Source organism: Cyprinus carpio, chromosome A7 (assembly GCF_018340385.1).
Source record: "Cyprinus carpio isolate SPL01 chromosome A7, ASM1834038v1, whole genome shotgun sequence".
NCBI classification, from domain to species: domain Eukaryota; kingdom Metazoa; phylum Chordata; class Actinopteri; order Cypriniformes; family Cyprinidae; genus Cyprinus; species Cyprinus carpio.
This window is the reverse complement of record NC_056578.1, coordinates 32,526,366-32,553,008: the sequence shown is the minus strand read 5'-3', so window position 1 is coordinate 32,553,008 and position 26,643 is coordinate 32,526,366. Positions and strand designations below refer to the sequence as shown.

At 39.5% G+C, this 26,643-nt stretch overlaps 1 protein-coding gene across 1 annotated transcript in view; it reads left to right on the top strand.

Moving 5' to 3' along the window:
- Nucleotides 1-350: 350 nt before the first annotated feature.
- LOC109053535 (solute carrier family 2, facilitated glucose transporter member 4-like) overlaps nucleotides 351-26,643 on the top strand; it is a 69,108-nt gene continuing 42,815 nt past the window's right edge. The window contains exons 1-4 of the mRNA XM_042760851.1: nucleotides 351-469; nucleotides 2,205-2,300; nucleotides 20,143-20,303; nucleotides 24,300-24,424. Of these exons, the coding sequence (XP_042616785.1) occupies nucleotides 437-469; nucleotides 2,205-2,300; nucleotides 20,143-20,303; nucleotides 24,300-24,424 (415 nt within the window). The 5' untranslated portion in view covers nucleotides 351-436. The remainder of the gene's footprint in view (nucleotides 470-2,204; nucleotides 2,301-20,142; nucleotides 20,304-24,299; nucleotides 24,425-26,643) is intronic.

Below are 26,643 nucleotides of genomic sequence, written 5' to 3'. Positions count from 1 at the left end.
AATGCAAACCATGTTACTGTACCCCTTACTTTTTTACGCAATGACACATAAGGTCAAGACAGTTTGTGCGTTGACAAATCAACCTTGTAGAAATGAAGCTAGTGGAAAGTCTAGTCACTGTTGCTACACTTTTCACGTAGATCTAAACCCCTCCCCTCTGCCTTGGCCCAAACTTCAGAAATACATGCAGGGGAGAGTGTGTGAGCATGTTTTCCCATGCCCTCCTCTTAAAACCTCATGTGTCACTGAGAAAATTATAGACACTGGATTAAAACTGTAGCCTAGATCCATATTCTATACTTTTTTTGTCTAGCTCTTGTCTATGCGTGTGTTTAAAAGGACCAATTAAATTCACAGATCAGTGCTTTGGAATAATACTGTTTGGAGAAGACTTGCGAGACAGGACCAAAACTTTGAGTCTCGCACACTCAGCATCATGCCGGCTGGGTTTCAGCAGTTGGGAGGGGAGGTAATGACAATGTAGATTATGTATTAGTATGTTAGATAATATGATCTGTGTTACACTCTGATGACGATTGTTGAGCTTGAATCTTTAAAATATAAACATTTTAAACACAATTTCTAATTGCTTGCAATTAAAACAATAATATGTTCATGTTTGCATTAATGGCTGTGATATTATTTGATTTAAAAACCTAAAATAATAGATTATGAGAATGTGTCTGATTAAATATTAGACTCAAATTCAGATGTGCAGCTTCTGTCATTTCTGGTAAGATGATAAAATTGTCTTGGGATATGGCGATCAAGTGAGAGTATTAGATGGCAATTAAGTCAACTTTGCATTTGGAGGAAGTATAGTCATATGTTTCAAGGTCAAATATTTGCTATTAAATGACCTGGAGGTACTCAGTAAAAGCATTGCAGACTTTAAATGATAAAGTGTAACTAGCTGAATACCAGTACTTGTTGGTACCGCACTTTGTGGTGTGATGATAGTAATGAATCGGAGACACCACTAATGGCCAACCTCAACAATATTGTTATTATTCCAGCATGTGTAAAGACCTCATTTTTAACGTTTTGTCATTCATAGGAAGTATAGCATACTATAAAACCATATATTTGTCATGCTAATGTGTTTGCAAAAGTATACACCTCCAGATATGGTAAGCAAGAAAACTTTTCTTGTAAACATTTACTGTTCTTTAACTTAAAAAAATAGTTTTGCATTGTTTTAATATATCATTACAACTTCATAGCCAAATCTCAAAACAGCTGGGTCATGCTAGGGAACAAACCCACAATAAAGTTAATTTAGTTTTAGTTAATTGTGTTTTATATCATACAACAATGAAAATATAAGCAACACATGTTTTTTTTATTTTATTATTTTTTTTTATTTATTTATATATAATTCATTTAGAAATTCATTTAGATATGCATATTGTAAGAGTTTTTAAAACATTTATATGTGTATTTAGTGCCAGTAAGTGTTACACAATGAATACAGCATTTGGTTAGAGAGGTGTATTCAACATTCAGTGTCAGAATATATAAACAAGAAAGGGGTTATTTTGTGGTGCTTACAGTCAGTGAAAAGACAGGTGTGTGGCCCATGCTACTAATGCCAAATGAACCACAAAGACATAGGAACAGTCTGAACCATTTACCTCTGAACACATGATATATATATATCCCAATAAATATAGAATTACAATATTTGAAATATAAAATGTATATTTAAAACTATAGACAGATAGGTCTGATAGTCATCGTATTGCTGTAATACAGGTATGAAAGTATTGCTGTAAGTACTTTTTAAACCTTAGTTTATGGTCTAGATAACCAATTTTAACCTTTTTTGTAACTTTTACATTACAGATTTGTAACTGTTTTATTTTGACATGTGATTATATTTGAATAGTTCCAGTTGTTCACAATAGTTAACTACATTAGTAAACATGAACTAACAAAAAAAAATACTTTTAAAGCATTTATTAATTTACTAACATTCAAATGAAAAGTTGTCTATTAATATTTAATGGGCCTGAGCTAATATGAACTAACATTTTTTATTAACTAATGTTAACATAAACTATCAATGAGCAATATATGTTATAGTATTTATTAATCTATGTTAGTAAATGCATTAAGTGACATTAACTAATGGGTCTTATGATATTTGACATTTGACTTATGATATTGCTGTTATAAACATTGTAAATTTTGGTGTCCTGCAGAGAATAACTGGAACCCTTGCACTGTCAGTGTTCACTGCTGTACTGGGTTCCCTTCAGTTTGGCTACAACATTGGAGTCATCAACGCTCCACAGAAGGTAATATTTCATCCATACTTAAATCAGTTACTCATAGATATTTTAGACATATTATAAATGTATTGTTAAAGCTTAATAATAAAAAAACAACAACAGGATATTATGTTGTCTAAATGATTGTGATTATATTTACGACAGCTCAAAAGGGAAATGTATATAAATAATTACTATTATTTATATCAGCTGCCTGTAGTAACTTTAGCAGTATTAATATTACCATCAACTAATCTGTTCGTACGGCGAACATTCAATTGTCACACAACGTGTTGAGGAAATGCGCACAAAGACGAAGGTCATCTACACAAGAGTTTAATAGAATCCAAGATGATGATAACCCATGAAGGCAAAGGGAACACACAGCAAAACAACATCAAACAATACCGGACAACATAAGGAACAGAAAGGGGAGCACTTATTCTAACTCAAACAAGGGAGCAATGACTAGATTAACTGAACACAGGTGAACAGAATGAACTAATCAACACATGAGGGAAAACTAGGTCAGGGGAAAACATGAGGGTAGAAAACAAACTAATAGTCCATGGTGATGACAGAACTCCCCCATCCCGGAAGGTGCAACCTCGGAGCGTGACAGGGCGTACAAAGGAGGGAGGGGGTTTGGGAGAAGGACGAGGCAGTGGTGAAGGGCAGGAAGAAAGGCAGGCAGATAACCAGGGCGGTGACGATGGAGGGAGGAGCAAACAGAGGTAGAAGCCAGGACGGAGACAGGAGGGACTTGGAGCAGGAAGAGCCAGGCAGGACCCAGACCACAGCCTTGAATACGGCCCACGGTGGAGCCAGTGGAGGAAGGAGCCATGGTGGAGTAATGGCTGACGATTCCAGGAGCCCAACCAACAGTGGTGGAGCAGGTGGGAAAGGAGCCCAAGGCAGAGACAGAGAGCCGATGAGAGACACTAGGGCCGCATTAAGACCTCACTGGGCCCCTGTGCTATGACTTACTGCAGGGCCCCCCCATCACAATAATGATATATAGTTTAAAATAGGATTTTTATCCAATCAAAATTTTTGATGCATTGCAATTTTGTAATACTTGTTACCAATTCCAATATCACAAAAAAAAAAAAAAAAAAAAAAAAAAAAAAAAAAAAAAAAAAAAATACTAGCCTATGTAAAAACAAACTTACTGAAGACAAGTAAACAGTCATGAAATACAATATAACAAAGAAATCGACCTACAAACACAAAGCACTGAATAAGAAATATTAAATAGACTAGACTACAAATAGACTGAATAGACTTCACTGTATAAATTCAATATACTTTCTTATTTATTTTACAAAAGTAATTCGGTCAAGGACAGTGAGTGATTTTCGTTCTAATGCTTAATTTACATTATTGACACAAATGGCAACAACAGCTACATTAGGCTGCTTTGGAGGAATAGTTCACAGAAAAATTTAGTTTATTTATATAGCACATTTTTAATACAACAGAGCATTGACCAAAGTGCTGTACAAAATCAACACAGTTTAAAACACATTTAGTGTTGGAGCATGTCTAATATGAGGCAGAAGTTATGTTGTTGTTCTAAACCTGTATGAGTTTCCTTCTGCTGTTGAATGCAAAAGTATATATTTGGAACAATACTGGTAACCAAACAGTTTCTGTGCCCCAATGACTTCCACTGTATGAAAAAAAAAAAAACACGATTGGAGTCAACAGGGACCAGAAACTGGTGGTTAAAAGTATTCTTCAGAATACCTTCTTTTATGTTGAGGAGAACAAAGTAATTCATACAGGTTCAGAACAGCTTGAAACTGAGTAAATGATGACAGCATTTTAATTTTTGGGTGAAAATCCCTTTAAAATCTCATTATATAATGCCAGGATCTCATATAGCCAACTAGTTCACATGCATCTTTTAATTATTAACGTTCATTTAAGACACAAATGACTGTGCTGACAAGGATACAGGCATTTTGGCACATAACTATGTGTATTCAAACGTTTAAACACAAAGCACGAAAAATAACTCTTAGTTTAGTCAGGCGCTGTATGAACAGCAGAGTTGCCAAGTCTGCATATTATACACGACCGTAGGCTTCTTTTTTTGTAAAGTTGCCTGAAAAAATCCCGGGTCACAGGTTGCGGTTTTTTGGGCTTATTTAAAAAAAATATGGTTGCTTGTTATGGAAATCTGACAAGCAACTTCGTTTTTTTATGTTCGCCGTATCCTCCAGTGCACCGATTGACACTCTGTCTGCTCACAGTAAGCAATTTTACATGCACACCAGTAATGCTGATTACTCACAAATATCAGCTTATTAAAATAACAAATTCCATTTTGATACTACACTTGTACTGCGTCTTAAGCCGTTTAGGCTAAGACGCTATGGGAAAAAACTCCTTTTCTCCGATTTCTGAAGTCTTTTTCAATCACGCAGTGAAACTGCATGGCTATTGGTTCGTGGAGTTGAATAAAACAAACCAATGACGGCACGGCTGGGCCACGTGAGCCTATAGAGAGCGAGTTTGACCGAGCCCGCCAAAGGGGCGGGGTAATGGGCTAAATAAGCGGGCATCTCACCTAGGCAGACTGATTCATTCTCCTTCAGCGACGTAGATCTCTTCTCTTCGCTGGAACCCAAGACTTGAAGCCGCCTTCACCTGCAAGCAGCTGGATTTCGCCGCTGATCAGCTCGCCGCTCTGCGCAGCCAGTTCAGCTTGCCTCTCCTCTGCTCGCTGCTCTCTAACAGTACTGCGTCTTGCTAGACGCATATGGGAAAAAGCCTTTTTTCTCCTGAAGTTAAGCCTTTTTTATTCACGCAGTGAAACTGCAAGGCCATTGGTTCATGCAGTGTATTAAAAACGAACCAATGCCAATGCGTTCGCCACAGGATTCTCAGGTTACTTCGACTGAAGCAACGACTGAGTCGTGCAGCTACATAGCACGGCTAGAAATGGAGTACTCGTTCCCGTATCTCAGGGTTACGTTTACTAACCGAGTACATTACCTTTCGATACTAAACTCATACTGCAACTTGTTAGACGCATATGGGACCAGTACAATCATGCCGTGCTAATGTAGTGGAACGACTAAAAGTATCAAACTTCCATAAGCATCCAATGTCCACAGAGAATTTAACAACAACCCAAGGCTAAGACGGGTTGAGCTTCCTAAGGTCACACCTGGCCTGGTTAATCGTTCCAGAGTACTCCTGTAACATCGACACCCCGGGGTGTCGAGAGCTAACAGGTGAACTAATGCCAGAGAGCTTGAGCATGATATGGCCAAGGGTTCTCTGACAGATCTGTTTACACAGCGCGTGCCTCTTCAAGAGGAAAGGACCCTGGCTTGTAAGGCTGGGGCTTCCAGGTTATATACCCTTGCAAATGTGGACGGCGAGGCCCAACTAGCCACCTCACAAGTATCCACAATGGACACACCGCTGGACCATGCCCAGGATAAGGCGATGCCTCTAGTTGAGTGGGCCCGTACTCTAATGGGGCATTGAAGGCCCAAAGAAGAGTACGCTAGCGAGATGGAGTCTACTATCCATCTAGAGAGTCTTTGCTTTGTGACCGGAAGTCCTTTAGTGTGGTTATCGAATTTGACAAAGAGTTGTTCCAACCACCTATAAGGGGCGGAATGCTCAATATAGATTCTCAGAGCTCTGATGGGGCAGAGCAGAGATAACTCTCTGTCCTCATCAGAGGGGCACCTTAGGTACGTAACCGTGCCTTGGTTTCAGGATGACCTTTGTGTCGTTAGGCCCGAATTCCAGGCAGACAGGCAGGGTTAATGGACAGTGCCTGTAGGTCCCCTATTTGCTTTACTGATGCCAGTGCTAAATTCAGCGCAGTCTTCAGCGATAGCGACCGAATGTTGGCAGACTGTTGGCGGGGCACTTCAGAGCCCTCAGCCCAATGGGCAGATCCTATGAAGGGATGGTAGGGGGACGTGGCGGATCCAGCCTCCTGGCACCCCTTAGGAAGCAGATAACCGCCTACCAATTGGCCCGCAATAGGAGTATGAGTAGCCTCTATAGCCACCACATAGACTATGAGCATGGATGGGGAGCGTCCCTTATCCAGCAGCTCCTGCAGAAATGTCAACACTTCTGTCAAATTGGAAGTATGAGGGTCTTTGCTGCGGTTTAGACACAAAGTGGAGAAAAAAGACCACTTTAAGGCATAGAGGCGTCTCGTAGACGGGGCTCTAGTTTATTAAATTTTGTTTAAGACTCACTCTGGGAGGCTCAAAGGCTCCCGTCGGGCGGCCAGAGGTGCAGGTCCCATAGGTCGGGCCGAGGATGCCATATTGTCCCATTTGCTTGAGAGAGGAGATCTCATCTCAGCGGAATGGGCCAAGGGGCCACTATCAACAGCTGAGTTAGCTCTGATAGCCATGGCTGGTCGTCCAAAGGGGGGCCACAAGGAGAATCTTGTGTTTTTGTTCCCTTACTCGCCTGATTACCTGTGGGATCAGGGCGATCAAGGGAAAAGCATAGAGAAGGAGGTTGGGCCAGTCATGGGCCAATGCGTCCCTGGTCTTTGAGAAATAAATTGGGCAGTGAGAGTTGTCTTCTGAGACGAAGAGGTCCACCTCGGCCTCGCCGAAGATCTCCAAGATCCTCTGAACTGTCTGCAAATGGAGCGTCCACTCCCCTGAGGGGACATTGCTCCTTGATAACATGTCGACTCCTTGGTTCAATTTTCCCGATATATGCGCTGCTTTCAGTGAGTACAGGTTGAGCTGAGACCATACCAGGAGGCGTTCTACCAGAATGAAGAGATGCTTTGAGGAGAGGCCTCCCAGGCAATTTATGTAGGGCACCACAGACATGTTGTCCGATCGGATAAGCACATGGTGTCCTTTTAGGACTGGCAGAAAGAACTGACAGGCTCGACATACTGCTAGCATTTCCAGGCAGTTGATGTGGAAGCCTTTTTCCGCTTCCGACAAGTGGCCGAAAGACAGTATGCCCTTGAACAGCACCCCCCAACCCGAGTTGAAGGCATCTGTCATGACAGCTGTTCTTCTGCAAACCATGCCCTTTTCCATCCAACGGGAATTCTACCAGGGAGCCAAGGCTGTTACACAGGCCTGACTTACCCTGATGTGCAGGCGTCTGTGACGCCATGCATGGGATGGAACCCGTGGTTTCAACCAGCACTGAAGGGGGCGCATACGAAGCAGACCCAACTGTAGCACTGTCGATGCCACTGCCATATGGTCCAGCATCATCTGAAAGGTACCAATCTTGAAGGAGGTTGCCAGCCTCCGTATGGCCAGAGCCCATTCTGGCATGACTACAGCTCTCATTTGGGCAGAGTCAAAAACTGTTCCTAAGAACGATATTCGTTGGATGGGGAACAACATGCTCTTGCCAAATTTACCCTGAGTCCCAGGCACTCCAGGTGGCTGAGAAGGAGGGTCCTGTGTGATATTAATTCTGCCTCCAACTGGGCCAGAATGAGCCAGTTGTCGAGGTAGTTGAGAATGTGGATTCCCATCTGTCTCAGAGGCTAGTGAGCGGCATCCATGCACTTCGTAAAAGTGCAGGGGGCCAGAGACAACCCAAAGGGAAGGACCGTGTATTGATAAGCCTTTCCCTCAAACTTGAATCTCAAGAATTGCCTGTGACTGGGGGCTATCTGGATGTGAATGTATGCATCTGTAGCCTTTTGACCAATCGGACACACCACTATCTGTTATATTTAACAAATAATATCTAACGCCCGGTCATCTAACCAAAGGGTCTATGGACCCTTCCCCCAAAATGCAACTACCCCCTCAAGAAAGGCCTCTGGTTCCATACCAACCAAAGGCACACTATCTGATAACACTAGGTTTATTGCTCTCAGGAATATGGCAAAACAACTCTTAACTATAGTCTCTCAAAAACAGACACATAATGCACATAAAAAGGGACTCTTCTCTAATTAATTCATAGAAAAACCTTTCTTTGAATGAACACACATATACTTTAGGGTATTTTGCATGCTGTTACTGTCTTTGTATACTGTCTTTTGTCTATTGTATATGTTTTATGCATGCTTATGATGGATCTATATGATGTTTGGAATCTATGAGTTCGTATTTTCATGATCTAAATGAGAGTGTATATTATATGTTGATACCTATGCATTAGTTAGTTAGTTGATACTTATGCATTAGTAACACATTAGTTTTATAAGAATCTTAAAGATTCTTCTCTTGAACCCCCCAATCTAATTTCATATGCAAGACAACATACTAGAGACAAAGAGTTGAAAAACTTTCCTCCAAAAGGTACCATTCCTCATTGGCTCACTCAAATCCCGAGGGTGTGACATCGTCACCCTATATAGATCACTGATCACCAGATCAGGGCGGTTCTTTTAGATTCAGGAATTCCAGGAGAAGATGCTGAGCTAAGAGCCTTAATTTGTTTTTAATACACTGCATGAACCAATGGCCGTGCAGTTTCAAAAAAGGCTTCAGTTCAGGAGAAAAAAAGCTTTTTCCCATATGCATCTAGCAAGATGCTGTACGAGTGTAGTATCGAAAGTGAATTGGTTACAGCGTTTACATGACGAAGTGCATTTTCAGCTTATTAAGAATAATCGGCTTAAGAATGTGCATGTAAACATGCTCATTTAATAGACAATCAGTGCAATAATATAAAACTGCTGCAGTGTAATTTTTTACAATTTTTTTGTAATGTTTTAATTATCACAGGCTGTAATAAAAAACAAGTTGTCCTATACTAATACTAAGAGCAAATACATTTGGTTCGAATAGCTTATATTTTACTAGGATATTTACAGCTCCCCTTTGAAGCTTTTGTGTTTTTCTCCTTTTCCATCTCTCAAATCCTATTCTGCTCACAGGTGATTGGAGATGAGTTTTGTTCCCATTTTGTTGCAGTTTGCTGATTTTTGTAACATAAATTATGTTTTTGCCTTTCAGATAAAAGGGTGGTTTCAGTTTAATATGTTGCAGGCTCATTTATTGGTAATAAATAATTGATAATAAATAAAATTGATTATAATAAATCATAAAAAAAAAATATTGGGCTTGTTTTTGAAGCTGCCATTGCTTATTTATCTTGTGAGAGTTGGCACGCATTTGCCAAAATGAATTCTTTCCCACTGTAAGTAATGTCCCTGAACAGTTATATACGTATTTAAACCACAATGCTTGAAATACGTTTAAATGAAAAGCTTACATCATGACGTGCAAACTGAATTTCTCAACCCATATGCGAATATATAGGCAGGGGCGTTTCTAAGTTGTTTTTTATTTTATTTTAGGATCCCCAGTGAGGATGAGGATATATTCAAATGAAAATGGAAACATGATCCTTTTATAAAGTATGCGTTCATATGTGCTTCATTTTCACTAGAGGAAACCTGTGGTACGCAGGGGTGAACGCAGCAAAAAATATTATAGAAATATAATGCTATAAATACAAAATATACTACAGTATAGATGGGGAACCGATTGCTTGCCTATTATATTTTGTAAACTGTATTTATGACAAATAACTGCACAGATGCAGATATTATAACAATCTAGATTATCTATCGATAAACACACACCTTGTCCTCGGTTTCTCACTCTGTGCCGAAAAAGAGCACGCTGAAATACGGGGAGGAGCCATTCGAAGTCTGCCGCCATTTTCATTTGAAATTTAAAGGGGACTGAGGCGATCACGAATTCATGTACAGTACAGAGCTAATCGCAAAATTTTAGGGGGGCTGAGTAGTCATATATAGCCCCCCTAAAAATGGCCTAGCGACGCCCATGATACTAGGCCTATAGAATTTGTTCAAACACAAAAAAGCTAAACATCCATCACGTTAATAATCAAACTAACCTAAGATTGTTTTGGTTTGCATGACCATTTCAAGATTACACCAGATCAAAGTGAAGATAGGTGAATGCAGATATTAGACACAGCGATTACCTGATAGGAGATACGTGCACAGGTCATTTAAAAGTAAAATATAGAATTAATGCATTTGGTAAACCAAATTCAAATATGATGTTTTAATCTCTGATGGTAATGCATGGAATTTACAGAAAAACTTCACTAAATAATGGCGCTAAAAAGTGAGGGGCGTGGTGGGGCTACCGATGTCCGTGAATCTACTCCGCAGCCAATCATGGACCCCCTTCTTGCTTGGGCCCTAGGGCTTCAGCCCCGCCTAGCCCAATGGTTAATGCGGCCTTGGAGATCATGACTCCTATGACAGGGAGTGTCACAGAAAAGGGAACGACCTCCATGGTCGTGACAGGACAGCCAGACAAACAGTTCAAAACAGACCTCCATATTTGTGTATCGTATGAGGCCTGAACCAGACAAATTAAAGATTCGATCGGGAGCCTGGTTGAAACATGAGCCGAATTCTACAGAAAGGCAGGATGTTGTAAATCAACTCCTAGCACCACAGTCTGAAGCAAGATAACTAACCAACTCTTTCAGAGAACAGCTTTCAACATTAACACCATTAGAACCATTATTGACAATTTCAATTCGAAGAAGAGATTGTCTAATTTGGGGCAAGTAATCGAAGAGATGGACAGTCTGACCCTCACATGTAAAGCCATGAGAGTAAACCAGATCATTGGATTGACTTCCCCCGCACCTAGCAGAACCAGACTGAAATTCCTAAGGAGACCTGTTAACCCCTCTGGTCTTCATAGGACATATCCTTACCCCACAGAATGGCACAGAGAATGCCTTCCAATGCATATATGCACCAAAATGAACTCAAAAAAGACTTCTAAATGGATATCAGTCCATTGCTTAACTCCATATCATTTATGTAACCCACACATTTGACTTTAATGTTTCTAATCACTTATTGTGTATGTCTTTTTAAATAACTCTTGAATAGCTTAAGGGATCATATTCATGTTTAGTATGTGTGTGTTCGAATCTTCTTGCTTGAAACGTTTCTGACCATCAGTTATTTGTCAAATGTATCATATTCTTGTTATAGGAATCATGTCCAAATTATACCCTGCAAGAGCGGGAAAATTCGGACCACGTGCTTGATAAGATAACATATGATTTATGAATGGGTGGGGACAAACAATTCAACACCCCGAGAAAAGACAATATCTAATTGGTCAAGACAACATTTGAGGTGTGGCCAAAATGCCAGTTTAAATACTCAGGACACCATCAAATTTGGCTTTTAGCTTTTAGCTTTCGTTTAGCTTTTGCTAGCAGCTTTTTAGCTGCTGCTTTTAGTCATGCTTTGTCATCACTTTTAGTGTTCTTCGAGCGCCGTTCCAGCGTGCTTCGGACTGCACGCCTGCTGCTACTTAGCCACGATGAGAAGAAACACCACCTAGTCTCGTCAAACTTTACTTCTATTCTTTTACTTTAGTTTCTTTTCCGTTTGAGAGTTTCGTGTTCTGAGTTAAGTTTTGTAACGCTGTGTCTCCGAGTCTGATCTCGCGTGTCCGTCTGAAACTTCAACCAGCCCACAACTCCGCATCTTCAGCCTACGCCCAACCACGGGCTTCCCAAGACGTCACTTCAATGACTACTGAACTTCCGGCCAATCAGCAACTTCGGGAAACCCCCTTTTCAGCGACAACAAAGGGAACCCCATTACACAGGCAACACAAGTAACCTCCAGACTCACATCTGTACTGGTGTTATCTAATATAATTTTAACCTAATTGATGAACTCAATGCGAGGGTTAATTAAGTGACTGATGGTTGTTCATGTCTATGCAATTTCACGTATTGCTGTAAACTTGGGATTTCACATTTCCATTCTCTTAAACTCATTCTTTCCCAACTCTCTATCCTCCTGCAACTTGTGTGAATGTGTGAGCTTATGTGTTAGATTAGTTTATATGTCTTAGATTTATCTAATAAAGCCTTATTCATATTGAAAAGAGAAGTACATTGTGTTTTGTGCTTACAAGTTAATGTCTTAAACTGCAGATCTTGTTACTGTGCTAATTAATAGTGTTTTCACTATACTTTGGATATTAATATCCAGCGCAGATTTGATGTTAAACGGCTCGTTCAGTGAATCGCTGGCCGTTTCAGTGATCAGCCATGAAACAGTGATTCTGTTCAAATTCCCTTTAAAATCTTAAATGATTCCCTTTGAGCTAAATTGACCTGTTTCCCTTACATTTGTTTCAAGAAATACAGGGAGTTCGTAATCTGCCTCATCGGCCATAACAGGACATGCAGATATTTCAGAAAAAGATGGAAGACTGGGGATAACTGAATAAAAGTCTATTAAATCCTCAGAGTCATGCCCTCGCTCTCCACCGTTTCATCCACTGTTGTGTGTGTTGTTGCCAGCTCTTGCACCTGGTCAGATGATTGTGAGGCTCTGGCTCAATTGTTTGCGATGGCTCTTTGGTCGCGGAGGGCTTTGGCTCTCTGCCTGCGGTAGGCTCTGGCTGTTGCTCTGCACAGTGGGGTGATGGTTGGCTTGGCTCTTGATCTAGAGTGGGGCCGGTTTGACCGATGGTGAATGGCGAGTTATTGATGGTGATACAATGTAATTTTAAAAGAGCTCTAAGAAATGTTATTTTTGTGGCCACAGAAAATAACTTTCTTAGAGTACTAATAAATTAGAGCATGTGAAAAGATCAGGAATGGTTAAAGAGACATTGATTTAGAAACAATGACAGAATCAGAAACTCATGTAATTTGTGCACAAAAGGTTTTATTAACTAAACACTAACACAAATTAGTCTAAACAAACATATAATCACTCATACGTGGGGGAAGGGCAAATGAGACTGAATGAATGAACCCGGGAAACAGGCAATGACGCCATGAAAAGGAGTCAGTTAACCACCCGCGTCATACCATCAGCACCGTTTTACAACGGGGTCTACATCTTATACTAAACCTCTGTTTTGTTTAGTTAAATGTACGTTACTTGTATTGCCTTGGCCACTGAACGAGCACCTGGATGCAGTGTCAAATGAAAGTCTTAATGGTTTGAAGGTTTGGTTGTGTTGGAATTGCATTGGAATTCTGGGTTTGAAGGGTGGTGAACTCCAAAGATGTTATTCTGAATGAGGTGGTCAGGACAGTTTTCTCCCAGATGGAAAGCAAAGACATAGCTGTAGTTGAGGCCTGCCAGGTGTGGCTGGACTGACCCTGTGACTTAGCAACCAGAAAACAAAGTGGAAGACAGAAAGCTGATGAGAGAAGAGGCCTTACAACTTCTGTGGAGGACACACCTCTGGGAGGTCAAAGAGCCAATGGTGACTTACACTTTCAAAGGAAAAGTTTATGACTCTGTCTTTCGAGCATGGTATTTTGCATATGTTACTGGATTGGGTGCTGATGCAAAAATTAAAGATTCATAGAACACTAATATGTTGCATAGGCATCCACAAATAATATACACTCATTTAGATGATCAAAATGTGAATCTGTAGATACCAAATATGGTATAGGTGAGGTTATATTAACTAGTGAGTCTATCATAACATGCATAAAACAGTGTACAATATAAAAGGCAATATACAGGAACAGTAATAATGCACACAATGATCTGGGGATAGGCATAGTCATTCATAGAAAGGTTTGGCTATGAATTAATTAGAGAAGAGTCCATTTTTATGGGCAGTGTGTATCTTTCCTATCGGGAAATGGAGTAAGAGCTGCTCTGCCAGCATTCCTTTGAGAAATAAAACCATTGTTATCAGATGATTTGTCATTGCTTGCCATGGTAACCAGAGGCCTTTTCGGCCTTTTTGAAGTGTTTGTACACATAGTTTGCTTCTCTGGGTTAGGGGGTTTTCTGAATTATCCATTAAATATAATGAATGATTGTGTGTCTGATTGGTCCAAATGCTACAGTGACTAAATGTTTAAAGCACAGTCTTAGCTATATTATAAAACATTTTAATATTCAGCTATGATAATATCAAGTGTATCTGCAGTCTCTCAAAATCATTTTAACTTTAAAAAAAAAAAAAAAAAAAAAACTTTATATAATAACTTTCTATCTATCTTTAAGTAAGCAAGTACATTTTATTTATATAGCACATTAAACATAGCAAAGCTATCCAAAGTGCTGAACAATGTAAAATAAAGAGAGAAGGAAACACAGAAAAGAAGCAAATAAGACATAATACAATAAAACAACAATGAAGTGAAATTAAAATGCTAAAGGAGAAAAGATACGTTTTCAACCTTGATTTAAAAATGTAATGGAAGGTGCAAGGTGGCAGTCTAGAGGCAATTGGTTCCACAGATGGAGGGCAGTGACTGAAAAGGTTCTGTCACATTTAGTTTTCAAACGGGAACGAGGGACAGATAAAAGAGCCCTGTCAGTGGATCTTAAAAGTATTTGACACATCAGCATTTTTATCAGTAAGGGGATTTCTAAGTGGGTTATTGATACAAAATTTTCACCAGATGTAGCCATCAAGCCAAATATTGAATTCATACAAAGAAATCTGAACATTTAAGTATACAAGTTGAGTCATAATAAAAGTGAAATGACACAGGGAATAAGTATTGAACACATGAAGATAACAAGGTGCAAAATGGCATAGAAAGCCAGGAGATCACCTGAAATCTGTCAGTATTGAGAGAGAAACCCTGCCCCCTATCAGTACTTATTGATATCAGCTGCTTTAGTCCTAACTGATGGCCTATAAAGGCTTCTCATGACCCAGGAGGCACACAGGAAAGACTTCATGATGGGTAAAAGCAAAGAACTCTCTCAAGATCTTCGTAATCTTATTGTTGAAAAGCATTTTGATGGGAATGGTTATTGGCATATTTCCAGAATGCTGAATGTTCCTGTGAGCACTGTGGGGGCCATTATCCGGAAATGGAAAGAGCATCAGTTCACCATAAACCGGCCATGATCAGGTGCTCCACGTAAGATCCCTGTCCGAGGAGTTCAAAGAATAATCAGGAGAGTTCTCCAAGAGCCAGGGCAGAACTTCAGGAAGACCTTGCATCAGCAGGTACTGTTGTTTCAAAGAAAACTATAAGCAATGCACTGAACCGCCATGGCATCCATGCACGCTCACCACGCAATTCACCACTCCATTGTTGAACAAAAAGCATGTTGAGGCTCAGTTAAAGTTTGCGAAAGAGCATTTGGAGAAGCCTGTGGATTATTGGGAGACTATAGTATGGTCAGATGAAAGCAAAATTTAACTTTTTGGCCGTCATTCTACACACCATTTTGGAGAAGAAATGGCACTGCCCACCACCCCAAGAACACCATACCGACAGTTAAGTTCGGGGGTGGAAGCATCATGGTTTGGGGCTGCTTTTCAGCAAGGGGTACTGGCAGACTTCATATTATTGAAGGCAGGATGAATGGAGAAATGTACTGGGACATTCTGGATAAAAATCTGCTGCCATCTACCAGAAAGCTGAAAATGAAAAGAGGGTGGACATTTGAGCAAGACAATGATCCCAAACACAAGGCCAAGGAAACAATGAAGTGGTTTCAAAGAAAGAAAATCAAGTTGCTTGAATGGCCCAGTCATTCACCTGACCTAAATCCCATAGATCTATGGAGAGAACTGAAGATCAAAGTTCATAAAAGAGGCCCAAGGAACTTTCAAGATTTAAAGACCATTCGTGTGGAAGAATGGGCCAGAATCACTCCTGAGCAATGCAGATGACTGGTCTCTCCAGACAAGAGGCGCCTAGAAGCTGTAATCACCAACAAAGGCTTTTCTACAAAGTATTAAATAAAGTGTGTTCAGTACTTATTCCCTGTGTCATTTCACTTTATTTATTATCACTCAACTTTTATTATTAAATGTTCTGATTTCTTTGTATGAATTCAACATTTGACTTGATGGCTACATCTGGTGGAAATTTTGTGTCAATAGCCCACTTGGAAATCCCCTTGATACTGATAAAAATTCTGATGTGTCAAATACTTATTTTCCCCGCTGTAAGATCTTTAATATGAATCTTGATTGTTAAGAGCTTTAAAAACAAACAAAATCTTAAACCAAACTCTAAAATGGACCGGAAGCCAGTGAAGAGGAGCTAAAATTGGAGTGACATGGTCATATTTCTTTGCCCCAGTCAGCAGCCCTGCAGCTGCATTTTGTACCAATTGGAAGCGAGAAAGCGATGATTGAGGGAGACCTGAGTACAGTGAATTACAGTAATCTAATCGAGAAGTAATACAAGCATGAATAACCTTCTCCAAATCCTGAAGACACGATAAGTTTGGAGATGACCCATAACTGATAAAAACCGTTCCTAACGACAGAATTAATTTGGACAAACATAATTCTGAGTCTGATAACGCCCAGGATTCTAACCTGTGAGGAAATGGAGGGGAAATGATTGCCCAGCTCCTTAATAATATCCTTCCTTATTTTTTAGGGACCAAAAACAATTTCTGTTTTGTTCTCATTGAGTTGGAGAAAGTTATTTGATAACCACTTTTTAATATCTGAGATACATTCCAGCAATGGTTGAATGGAATCACCAGCTTTTAGCAGGAGGTACAACGGTGTATCATCAGCATATAAATGAAAAGAAACATTGTGCTTCCTGATAATATCCCTCAGAGGGCGCATACAAGTTAAAAAGAAGTGGTCCTAGAATAGAGCCCTGAGATACTTGGGGCAGATGAGGAAAACTTGCCTAGCTCTACAGAAAAAAAAACTATCTTTGAGATATGAGCTGAACCATCGTAAGGCTGTGTCCCTGATACCGATCAGATGTTCTAAATGGCAAATAAGAGCATTATGATCCACGGTATCAAAGGCAGCTGTAAGATCCAGTAGAATCAATACTGCATTTTTACCGGCATCAGCTGCAACCAAAATAACATTGAACACTTTAAGCAAAGTAGACTCTGTACTGTGAGAAGTAGTGAAACCAGATTGAAAAGGTTCTAATAAATTAGCTGTATTTAAGAATGTGATCAGCTGTAACTGCACAACTTTTTCCAAAAGCTTTGACAAAAACTATAGCTTTGAGATAGGTGGAAAATTGTTAAAGCAACTTTCATCCAAACCTTGTTTCTTAAGCAAAGGCTGAACAACCGCATGCTTAAAGCAGTTCGGAACCACACCAGTGTCCAAAGATGAGTTAATCAACACTTGGACACTGGGGCCAATTACTGGAAAAGCTGTTTTTATGATCTTGGAAGGAACAACATCCAGTCAGGAGTTAGTAGACTTCATTTTGTTAATGAAATCAGAAAGTTCTATTAAAGAGACATGTTGAAAATGGCAAAATAAAAATGGACTAGCAGGCGAGTTCAAAGACAGGTCTGAGAGCTGTGAAGTAAAAGATAAGCGAATGGCACTCACTTTGTCAAAAAAATAAATAAATTAAACATTTCTCACAGAGCCCTGCTAATGGCTCCCTAGAAAACTGGGAATTCGGATTAATTACTGAATTTATTGCGGAGAATAAAACCCTAGGTCTATGACAGTGTGCAGTAATCAGTTCTGAAAAATATTTTGATCTAGCTGACTTTAAACTTTAAAAATCTCAAGAACTTTAACTTCAGTATGTGTCATTACAAGTTTCCAAGAGAGTGAAAATATGTGTTCTCCTCTTTGATGTACAGCAAATCAAGAACTTCTAGATCTAGAGTGTGTTTTGAGGGCACATGTGAGAGTGAACATTTAGATGTAACATTTCCACTGATGAGACCAGAATAACATACAGCTTATGATTATGTTATTGTTTCATCTACTAAAAGTCACACTTTGGAAAATATTTCTGTTCTAGTGCCAGGGGGAACTTACAGGTCTGAACTCGAGGCTTGGAGCCCTCCGTGGGCTAAGCAGGGGATCAGGAGGCCTCCCTGGGCTTAACGGGATATCAGGAGCCCATGCTGGGCTTGACTCAGGAACAGGAGCCCTCCGTGGGAGCCCTTTGTGGGCGATCAGGAATCCCCCCCCCCCTTGAATTTAGGAGCTGAAGCCGACACTGGAGAGAGCTCTGGGGCTGGAGCCGACACTGGAGAGAGCTCGGGGGCTAGAGCCGACACTGGAGAGAGCTCAATGTTCAATGGGCTTGCCCAATCAATGTTCAACGGGCTTGCCATATTAATGTTCAACAAGCCTGCCATATCAATGTTCAATGGGCTTGCCATATTAAAGTTCGGCTGACTGGGCTCGGGAACTGCCGGTTGACTGGGCTTGGGAACTGCCGGCTGAAGGGTTCCGGATTGGGACCGGAGGCTCTCCAGACACCGGATGACTGCCTTCTTCCAGTCAAGGTTGGTTGTGTCTGGGAGCTCCATGGAATGATGGTAGGTAATCCCGATCCGGAACAGCGTCACAAGCATTTTCCCCTCGAGGGAGCTGGCGAGGGCGAGCGGCACGAATGCCCTTATGAAGGCGATGGGGTCTGGGCTCGCCTGAGCCATGGAAATGAACATTGCCAGTTCCTCCATTTAGGTGTGGCGGAACGAGCGGGAAGAACAAAACACTTCTTAAAAAGTGAAAAATAAACACAGGGTAAGGGGGTGCCGATTACTTTGTTTAAGGTCTGCTGTTCTGTCACGGTTCACACAGGCAGGAAGGGACGAGGAGACACTGGAGAATACTTTGATGGAATTTATTCAAGAAACAAGGAGCCAGTGAACACAGGAACATCAGGGATGACATTTAGCAGCAGACAAGGGAGAACAGAATGGACTAGGACTAAATAGGGCAGATAATGTGGGGCAGACAGGTGAGGAGGATAACTGATAATGAGACACAAATGGAGACGAATTCAAATGACAAGGACAAGCACAGGAAGGGCCAAATAAGGACAACAGGAACTAAGACTGGGGTAAAACAAGGAAACACAACACCGACAATAGTATAGTCATGTCACTTAAAGATCTACTTTATACTTTAGTTTTTTATTTTATTTTATTTTTTGCAAAGCTCTTTCACAGAACCATAATATATGTACTTTAGATTTACAATCTACACTAATATTCGAAAAGTTTGGGGTTGGATTAAATTGATCAAAGTGACAGTAAAGACATGTTACAAAAGTTTTTTTAAATGCTGTTCCTTTGAACCTTTTTATTCACCAAAATATATATAAAAAATAAAATAAAATGAGGAAAGCAGCACAACCACTAATAGTATTAAGAAATGTTTCTTGAGTACTAAATTAGCAATATTATAATGATTCTCAAGTATAATGTTAAATAAAATTCAACTTTACCATCACAGGAATAAATTACTCTTCAAAATATATATTAAAATGTAAAGCTGTTATTTTAATTAGTTGTTTAGTTTGCATAATTGCTGTTAATAGTGTTAATCGTCTGTTTAGTAAGCTACTACTAAATATTGTAGAAACTTAATTTTCTGTAAAGTTGCTTTGCAGTGATTTGTATCATAAAAAGCGCGATACAAATAAACTTGAACTGAATTGAATTGAATTAATTTGCAATGATATTCACAGTGTTACTGTTTTTTTCTGTATTTTTGATCAGTTAATTGCAACCTCAGTGATAAGGCTTTTTTTTTTGAAAACATCTCTCAAAAACATTTAAAATATTTCTGACCACAAACTTTTAAATGATAATGTATGTAAAACCCAAATTTCCTTGCTTAATTTCTTTTGCCCATAAAATCAATGAGTTATCTGTAAGTAATTTTACATTTGCATCCATGTACACCTCACATGTTGCATTCAGATTCAGCACAGCTGAAGCCCTTTCTCCTGCTTGAGAAAACAATGTTAGGCATGTGCATTCAAATGTGATTAGAAAGATTTTTGTGTCAGGAGGGTGAAACTTAGTATATGAACATAAAATTAACTAATGCTGTAACCAGCATTTGAATGTGATATGGGATATGAGTTTTTCCTAGAAGTACTAATGTCTCACGTCATCTTGTCTTCTCTTGTTTCTCCACCTATCTGATCTCAGATCATTGAACAGGACTATAACTCAACATGGAGGGAAAGATACTCAGAACCGATCCCTTCACAAACTCTGACATCTCTGTGGTCACTTTCTGTGGCCATCTTCTCCATTGGGGGCATGGTTTCATCCTTCTCTGTGGGAATCCTCTCAGAGTACTTTGGCAGGTGAGACAGCTCTATATTGACTCTTCATTATATATATATATATATATATATATATATATATATATATATATATATATATATATATATATATATATATATATATATATATATATATATTTACACAGAAACTGAATGTAACTGAAAGCAATTTTTGGACTTAAGATTGGAATTTACAAGAAAAATAGTAATAATATAAAATAATAATAATAATAAAAAAAGCTACTTGAATATTGTGGCACGTCAATGATAATGATCAGCATTCTTAGGTTTCTTAGTTTATTGACTCTGTAACAGTTAGTCCACTGTAGGTGAGTTGAAGTGAGAACCAAAGTGCAATTTATTCAAAATAATCCAAACATAATTCAAACAAACGAAGACTTGACTTGAAACAGACCTGACTTGGCATGGCATGAACATGACTTGACCAGAAACAAACTTGGCATAACAGAAAAACAACTCACCGACTGCATGTTACACAGTTTATACACGAGCGAGAACAATGGGAACATGAGGGCTATTTGTATCAAACACTGAGGGTCACATGACAAAAACCATGACAGGACAATAACCAATCAGAACATGACACAAAGGAATTAAAGCCACAGCTTTACTGTTAATAGAGAAATGCGGCAAAAAGGTGGCAATTCATACATACACAGCTTCGCTCTCTCTCGTAAATAAACACTTGATGAATTACACTTGTCTGAGAATATTGAAGTGGAGTTCGCTTAACTGCAAGCTAACTGATGTTTTCAGAAAGCAAGCGCGTTTATCTACAGTGGAGAGAGAGCGTGTGCACAGGGTTGCCAGGTTGACAAATATAAGTAGCACACTTCGTAGATATTTCCATATTGCGCAAGTGGTTAACTATGTTTCTGGGATTAGACTTTAGACTATATTGTCCCTTTAGGGAAATTCTTATTCACAGCATCATTCCATTCCACATACAGTGTCACCATGACACAAAAACATGTCATAAGTATTACACATCTAGATGTCAAAAACTACATTAGCAAAGTCCGCCCTATATCAATGTCCGTATCCTGCCCTATTCAGCGAGGCCTTTTATTCAAGGCCTCTATGACAGCAGGAATCAAGCTTTTCCTGAAGCAAGCCCTTCTGTACCTTGGTACCCTATATCTGCATCCTGAAGGCAGTAAGGTGAGGTACTCATTTAATGGGTGTGATGTCCTGTTCTCCATACATTTGATGGCCCTATTATTGAAGTCTGTCAAATTTATTGTGGGAAGACCAATTATTTTAGAAGCTTTGGTGGTTATACGAATGAGTTTGGCCTTATTCTTGACAGATAGCATACCAAAAAAAAAACAGGTAGAGCAATATAAAATAATAGATTGAATCATGCTCTTGATATAGCAGCAAAAGATGATGAGAAGCAACATAGAGTCCTTTTAATTTACGGATGGCTGACGGTCTTTGATGGCTGCTTTTCTGAATGTCACTGATATGCTGATCGAAAGTAAGTTGATTGTCCAATGTTACCCCAAGGTATTTAAAATTCTCGACTGTTTCTACCGCTTGGTTGTTAATAAGGATAGAATGCTGAGGTGAGGGAGAACTGATTATTAATTATTTTGTTTTGGTGACATTAAGATGAAGATAATTATCCTCACACCACTGAATGAAGTGTGCAATGGTGTTATGATGATTCAGTACAGAGTTGATCTCTGTAAGCAACCCAGGCAACGATTGGTTTTGTTTAACAAAGTAAAACTAATGTTTCACTGTGTCTACCCTGGACGTGAGTGGCGCGGCGTGACAAAATATTATAGAACTCATTATAATCAGTAATGTTGTCTACACAATAGATATATATACATATCTATGATCTACACTGGATGCGGCACGGCACGACATGACAAATCACTGACAGAATATTGCTGCTACGTTCTATTTATGACGTATTGACACAAATTTCAAGTGATTTTCAATGGTCGCTTTGTCGCGTCCAGTGTACTAGACAGACTTTAGCTTTTGCGTCACAGACATGGTGTTACTCCCCTATCAAGAAGAAATGAAGCAACCTCTGCATCTGATCGCAGGCCTTCTGCCCCTTGAGTTCTCTCCAGTCTCCAGCGCTGGAAAGCTGATCTGATATTTACACGGGTCCTACTTCTTGCCTTATGCCTTCTTTTGTGCCGCAGACGGTTTCTTCTTTTGTTTTTTATCCCCCATCTCTATCTGTCGCTTGGCTCGGCTATTGTTCGTCCTATGCACTGAAATCTCTCTCCTCCACATCATGAGTAGACACGCCCCTTACTGCTGATTGGCTACAAGTTTGTTTTGCTAACTAACTTGGTGTGAGCAGGCGCTGGCTTTGCAGGCATGATGTGAAGAGGCCTTGGCATAGTAAATGTGACGTGAGAAGGCCTTGGGGTAACAGGAATGTCGTGAGCAGGGTGTGGCTTGGCAGAGATGATGTGAGCAGGCTTTGGCGTAGCAGGCATGACATTAGCAGGCTTTGGCGTAGCAGACATGATCTGAGAAGGCTGTGGCTTTGCAGACATGATGTGAGCAGGCTTTGGCTTGACGTGAGCAGGCTTTGGCTTGACTGGCATGACGTGAGCAGGCTTTGTCTTGACTGGCGTGACGTGAGCAGGCTCCGTAGACTCTGATGTGACTTTAATAATCCCAGACATAACATGCAAATACTTTGGTGTGGTGGATACTGGAGGATAGCAGGATTCCTCATCAACTATCCCCACAGTAAATGGTGAGCCAGCCAAACAGAGTGCAAAGTCAATGTATTGTTCCAGTGACCAGTGTGGGTTATCGCGTGGCATTAACTATGATATACTTTTATCCAAACCAAAACGGAAAATGTCCTTGAGGAACGTATCATTGAAATCTACCTGGTAGTACAGTTCGCAAAAGTCTGCCACATAGTCCTCAACAGAGCGATTACCTTGACAGAGGCTCACTAGGCGATCTGCTGGATTCATTTTCTTTGGTCGTGTATTCTGTAACAATTAGTACACTGAAGGTAAGTTGAAGTGAGAACCTAAGTGCAGTTTATTCAAAATAATCCAAACATAATCCAAACAAAAGAAGACTTGACTTGAAACGAACTTTATTTGGCATGGCATGAACAGACTTGACCAGAGACAAACTTGGCATTACAGAAACACAACTCAAACAACAAACAGCAGGTTACGCAGTTTATACACGACCAAGAATAATGGGAACATAGGCTATGTGTATTAAACACTGAGGGTCACATGACAAACCCAACCAATGATCAAACAGAACTGAGAGTTACATGACAGGACAATAGTCAATCAGAGCATGACACATTGAACAGAGGAACCAATAGCAGGAATACAAGAGGGCAAGGGAAGCTTGAAACAAACAGCATAAATCATATTACAAAAAAAAAAAAAAGTCATGAAAACAAGAACATGAAACAAACCCCAAAACCCCACATTACAGACTGATTGTAATACCAACAACAGCTTCAAGAATATAGTGATTAAATGAAAAGGAAAGTGAAAGAAAATAAAAAGGGAGTGAAGAAAATCACAAAGGGGATAGGCAAATGCGAAACATAGCATCAAGTGAAAAAGTTTAAGAAAGGACTGGATTATTGTTTAACTAATTAATGCAAAGGCATTTAAACTACTCTTACTATAAGGCAACTCTATTGAAGGGCATTGTGGTGATACAAGCATTTAGATCTCCAGTTACAGATTACAAAAGCTGTGTAGGTAATGATGCCCTTAAGGATTCGTGGTCAGAGAAGGCCACAGTGCTTTCCTGTGATTGATTTTAGGTGGCATGCATAACATTGGGATGGCACACCTGTACTAGCCTACAGAACGTAATTGTAAAAATACTGTCAGCAGAAGTGACCAAATGTTCTTTTAAATATATGGAAAAAATTATAGGATTTCTGTTTCTGTTCTGTTGTCAAATCCAAATGTTTAAATTTTGTTACATACAGGTACATTATTTGATGTTCTCTGTTTATTATGCTAGGAGGAAAGCAATGCTTATCAATAATGTCCTTGCGTTTATTGGTGGAGGCCTGATGGGAATGTCCAAAATCAGCAGGTCGTTTGAAATGATGATTTTAGGACGCTTTACCATTGGGGCATATTGTGGTAAGCATTCACTCTTTTTCTTACACATTACAAACAAGGTATCTAGCATGTATGTGCTTAAAGAGTACATTAAGGTTCATTTCATTACAGTTTATTCTTAAATATTCTTTCAGCCAAAATTATTAGTTTAGTTGAATTTCTGTGTGTAATTCAGTAAATAATAAATTACAATGAACTTCCTCTATAATATTCATGCAAGACTGCTGTCACGAAAATAAAAAAAACTCAGATCCAATTGTGTGAAGGAAGACAGTTTATTACAAATACACAGCAGCAGTTACTAGTGATGTTCGGTTCTTGAAGAAATCATTCTTTTGAGCCGGTTCTCGGAAAGTAAACGGTCGAGCCAGTTCACAAATCAAACTGAATCAAACTTTAGTTCTGGGCTGATGACGCAGGACGCACGTTCAACCAACTGTCGAAGTTTACAGAGGTTTACCGAAGTCTCAACCAGAACCGAACCGAGGATTATCGAAGATTCTGATGAGCGAGTTGACGATACTGCACAAGCCTGAGGCGCGTACTGGAAATATGCTGATTGTGAATGTTATTAATTTACATTTTATTAAAACCTGCAAAAACTTTTCTGTCAAGTGTTTTGTGCATGCATATTATATTTAAAGTTGCTTAAGTGAAATCAAGGGTTTTATAAGACTGGTTTATTCATTCTTTATACTGTAGACATGTAAAACATATCCGCTTTTGTGCATTAATGTCTGTAATGTGTGCTGTAGGTGTGAAACTTTTAGGAATCTTATCCAAGTTGGCTAGTCAATAGGCCTATTGGTCAGTCAGTCATATCTGACATAAAAGATCCGTGAATGAAACGGTGACCAAAACACCATTAACTTAAGTTAATTATATGGTAATAATCAGCAATATGCTCACACAAGTAACTTTATTTTTTAATGTTTCAATATGTGTTGACAAAATGACTTATTTGAATTTTCCATTGATACAACATTTCACTGAGTTGTTAGAAAAGAAATGTGTAGAGATGTTATTGCTTGTTGATGTCAGGAACCAATGAGTCGGCTTTTTGAACCGGTTCAATGAGAAAATCTGTCTGAAGGCTAGTGAGAAGGTTGGCAGTTGGCAGCACTGAACTGTGACTGGAGCTGAGATGGTAGGCAGTGACGATGGATCAGGAAGTGAACAGGAGGAATGGATGGAAGAAGCTGGTGAGGGAGGTAGGACTGGAATGGAGTGGAATCTAGTAAATAGGAAAAGGAAGAAAGTACATCAACATAATACGGATAGTGATAATGAGGAAAGTAGTCGAAGAAACATGCAAAGGAAAGAAGAACATAGGGTTATCATTAAATATGAAGTGCCTAGATCAAAGAGCCCATTAAAGATGACAGAAGCACTAGGGAACATTAAGTATGCAAAAACACTACGTGATGGCAATATAATGCTAAAATGCAGAGATGAAAAGCAGAGAGAAAAGGCATTGCGATTAAAAACACTGGCAATAATTCAGAAAAATGCTTAAAAAGAGCTTAACTGGAGCAAAGGTTTGCAATGTCAAACGGATGCAGTATACAAGGGATGGAGTGAGAAAAGACAGTTTGTCTGTAATGATCCAATTTGAAGAAGATGTATTGTCAACAAGTGATGGTTGGGTTTATGAGCTACAGTACAGTGCAAGGGAATATGTAGCACTGCCATTGAGATGCTGTAAATGCCAAAGATATGGTCATGTGGCTGCTGTATGCAAAGGTAGGCAAAGGTGTGGTAAATGTGCAGGAGAACATCAGTATGGGGAATGTGGAGAAACTGCAATGCTGTAACTGCAGGAGAGAACATAGCTCAGCATATGGAGGATGTGAAGTCAGGAAATGGGCAATAAAAGTACAAAATATCAAGATAACAGAAGGAATATTATATGCTGATGCTATTAAAAGAGTGAAAAGTAGTGAAGCACCAAAAATAAATCTACAAGCATGAAAATCCAAAATCAACAAGGATTCATTAGTGGTTGATAAAGTGAAATTTGTAACATTCATGGCAGAGGTGATTAATACCTGTCTCAAACAACAAGTAAAACAGAAAGAATTAAGATAATAATTAGAGCAGCTGAGAAATAATTGGACATAAGAGAAACAACAGTAGAGCCAGTTAAAGAAGCACTTGTAGGTGGCCCCCAAGGTTAGCAGGCTACTAATGGGGAAGGTACATAATGTATTTTGAGATAATTCAGTAGAAAGCAAGGAGTC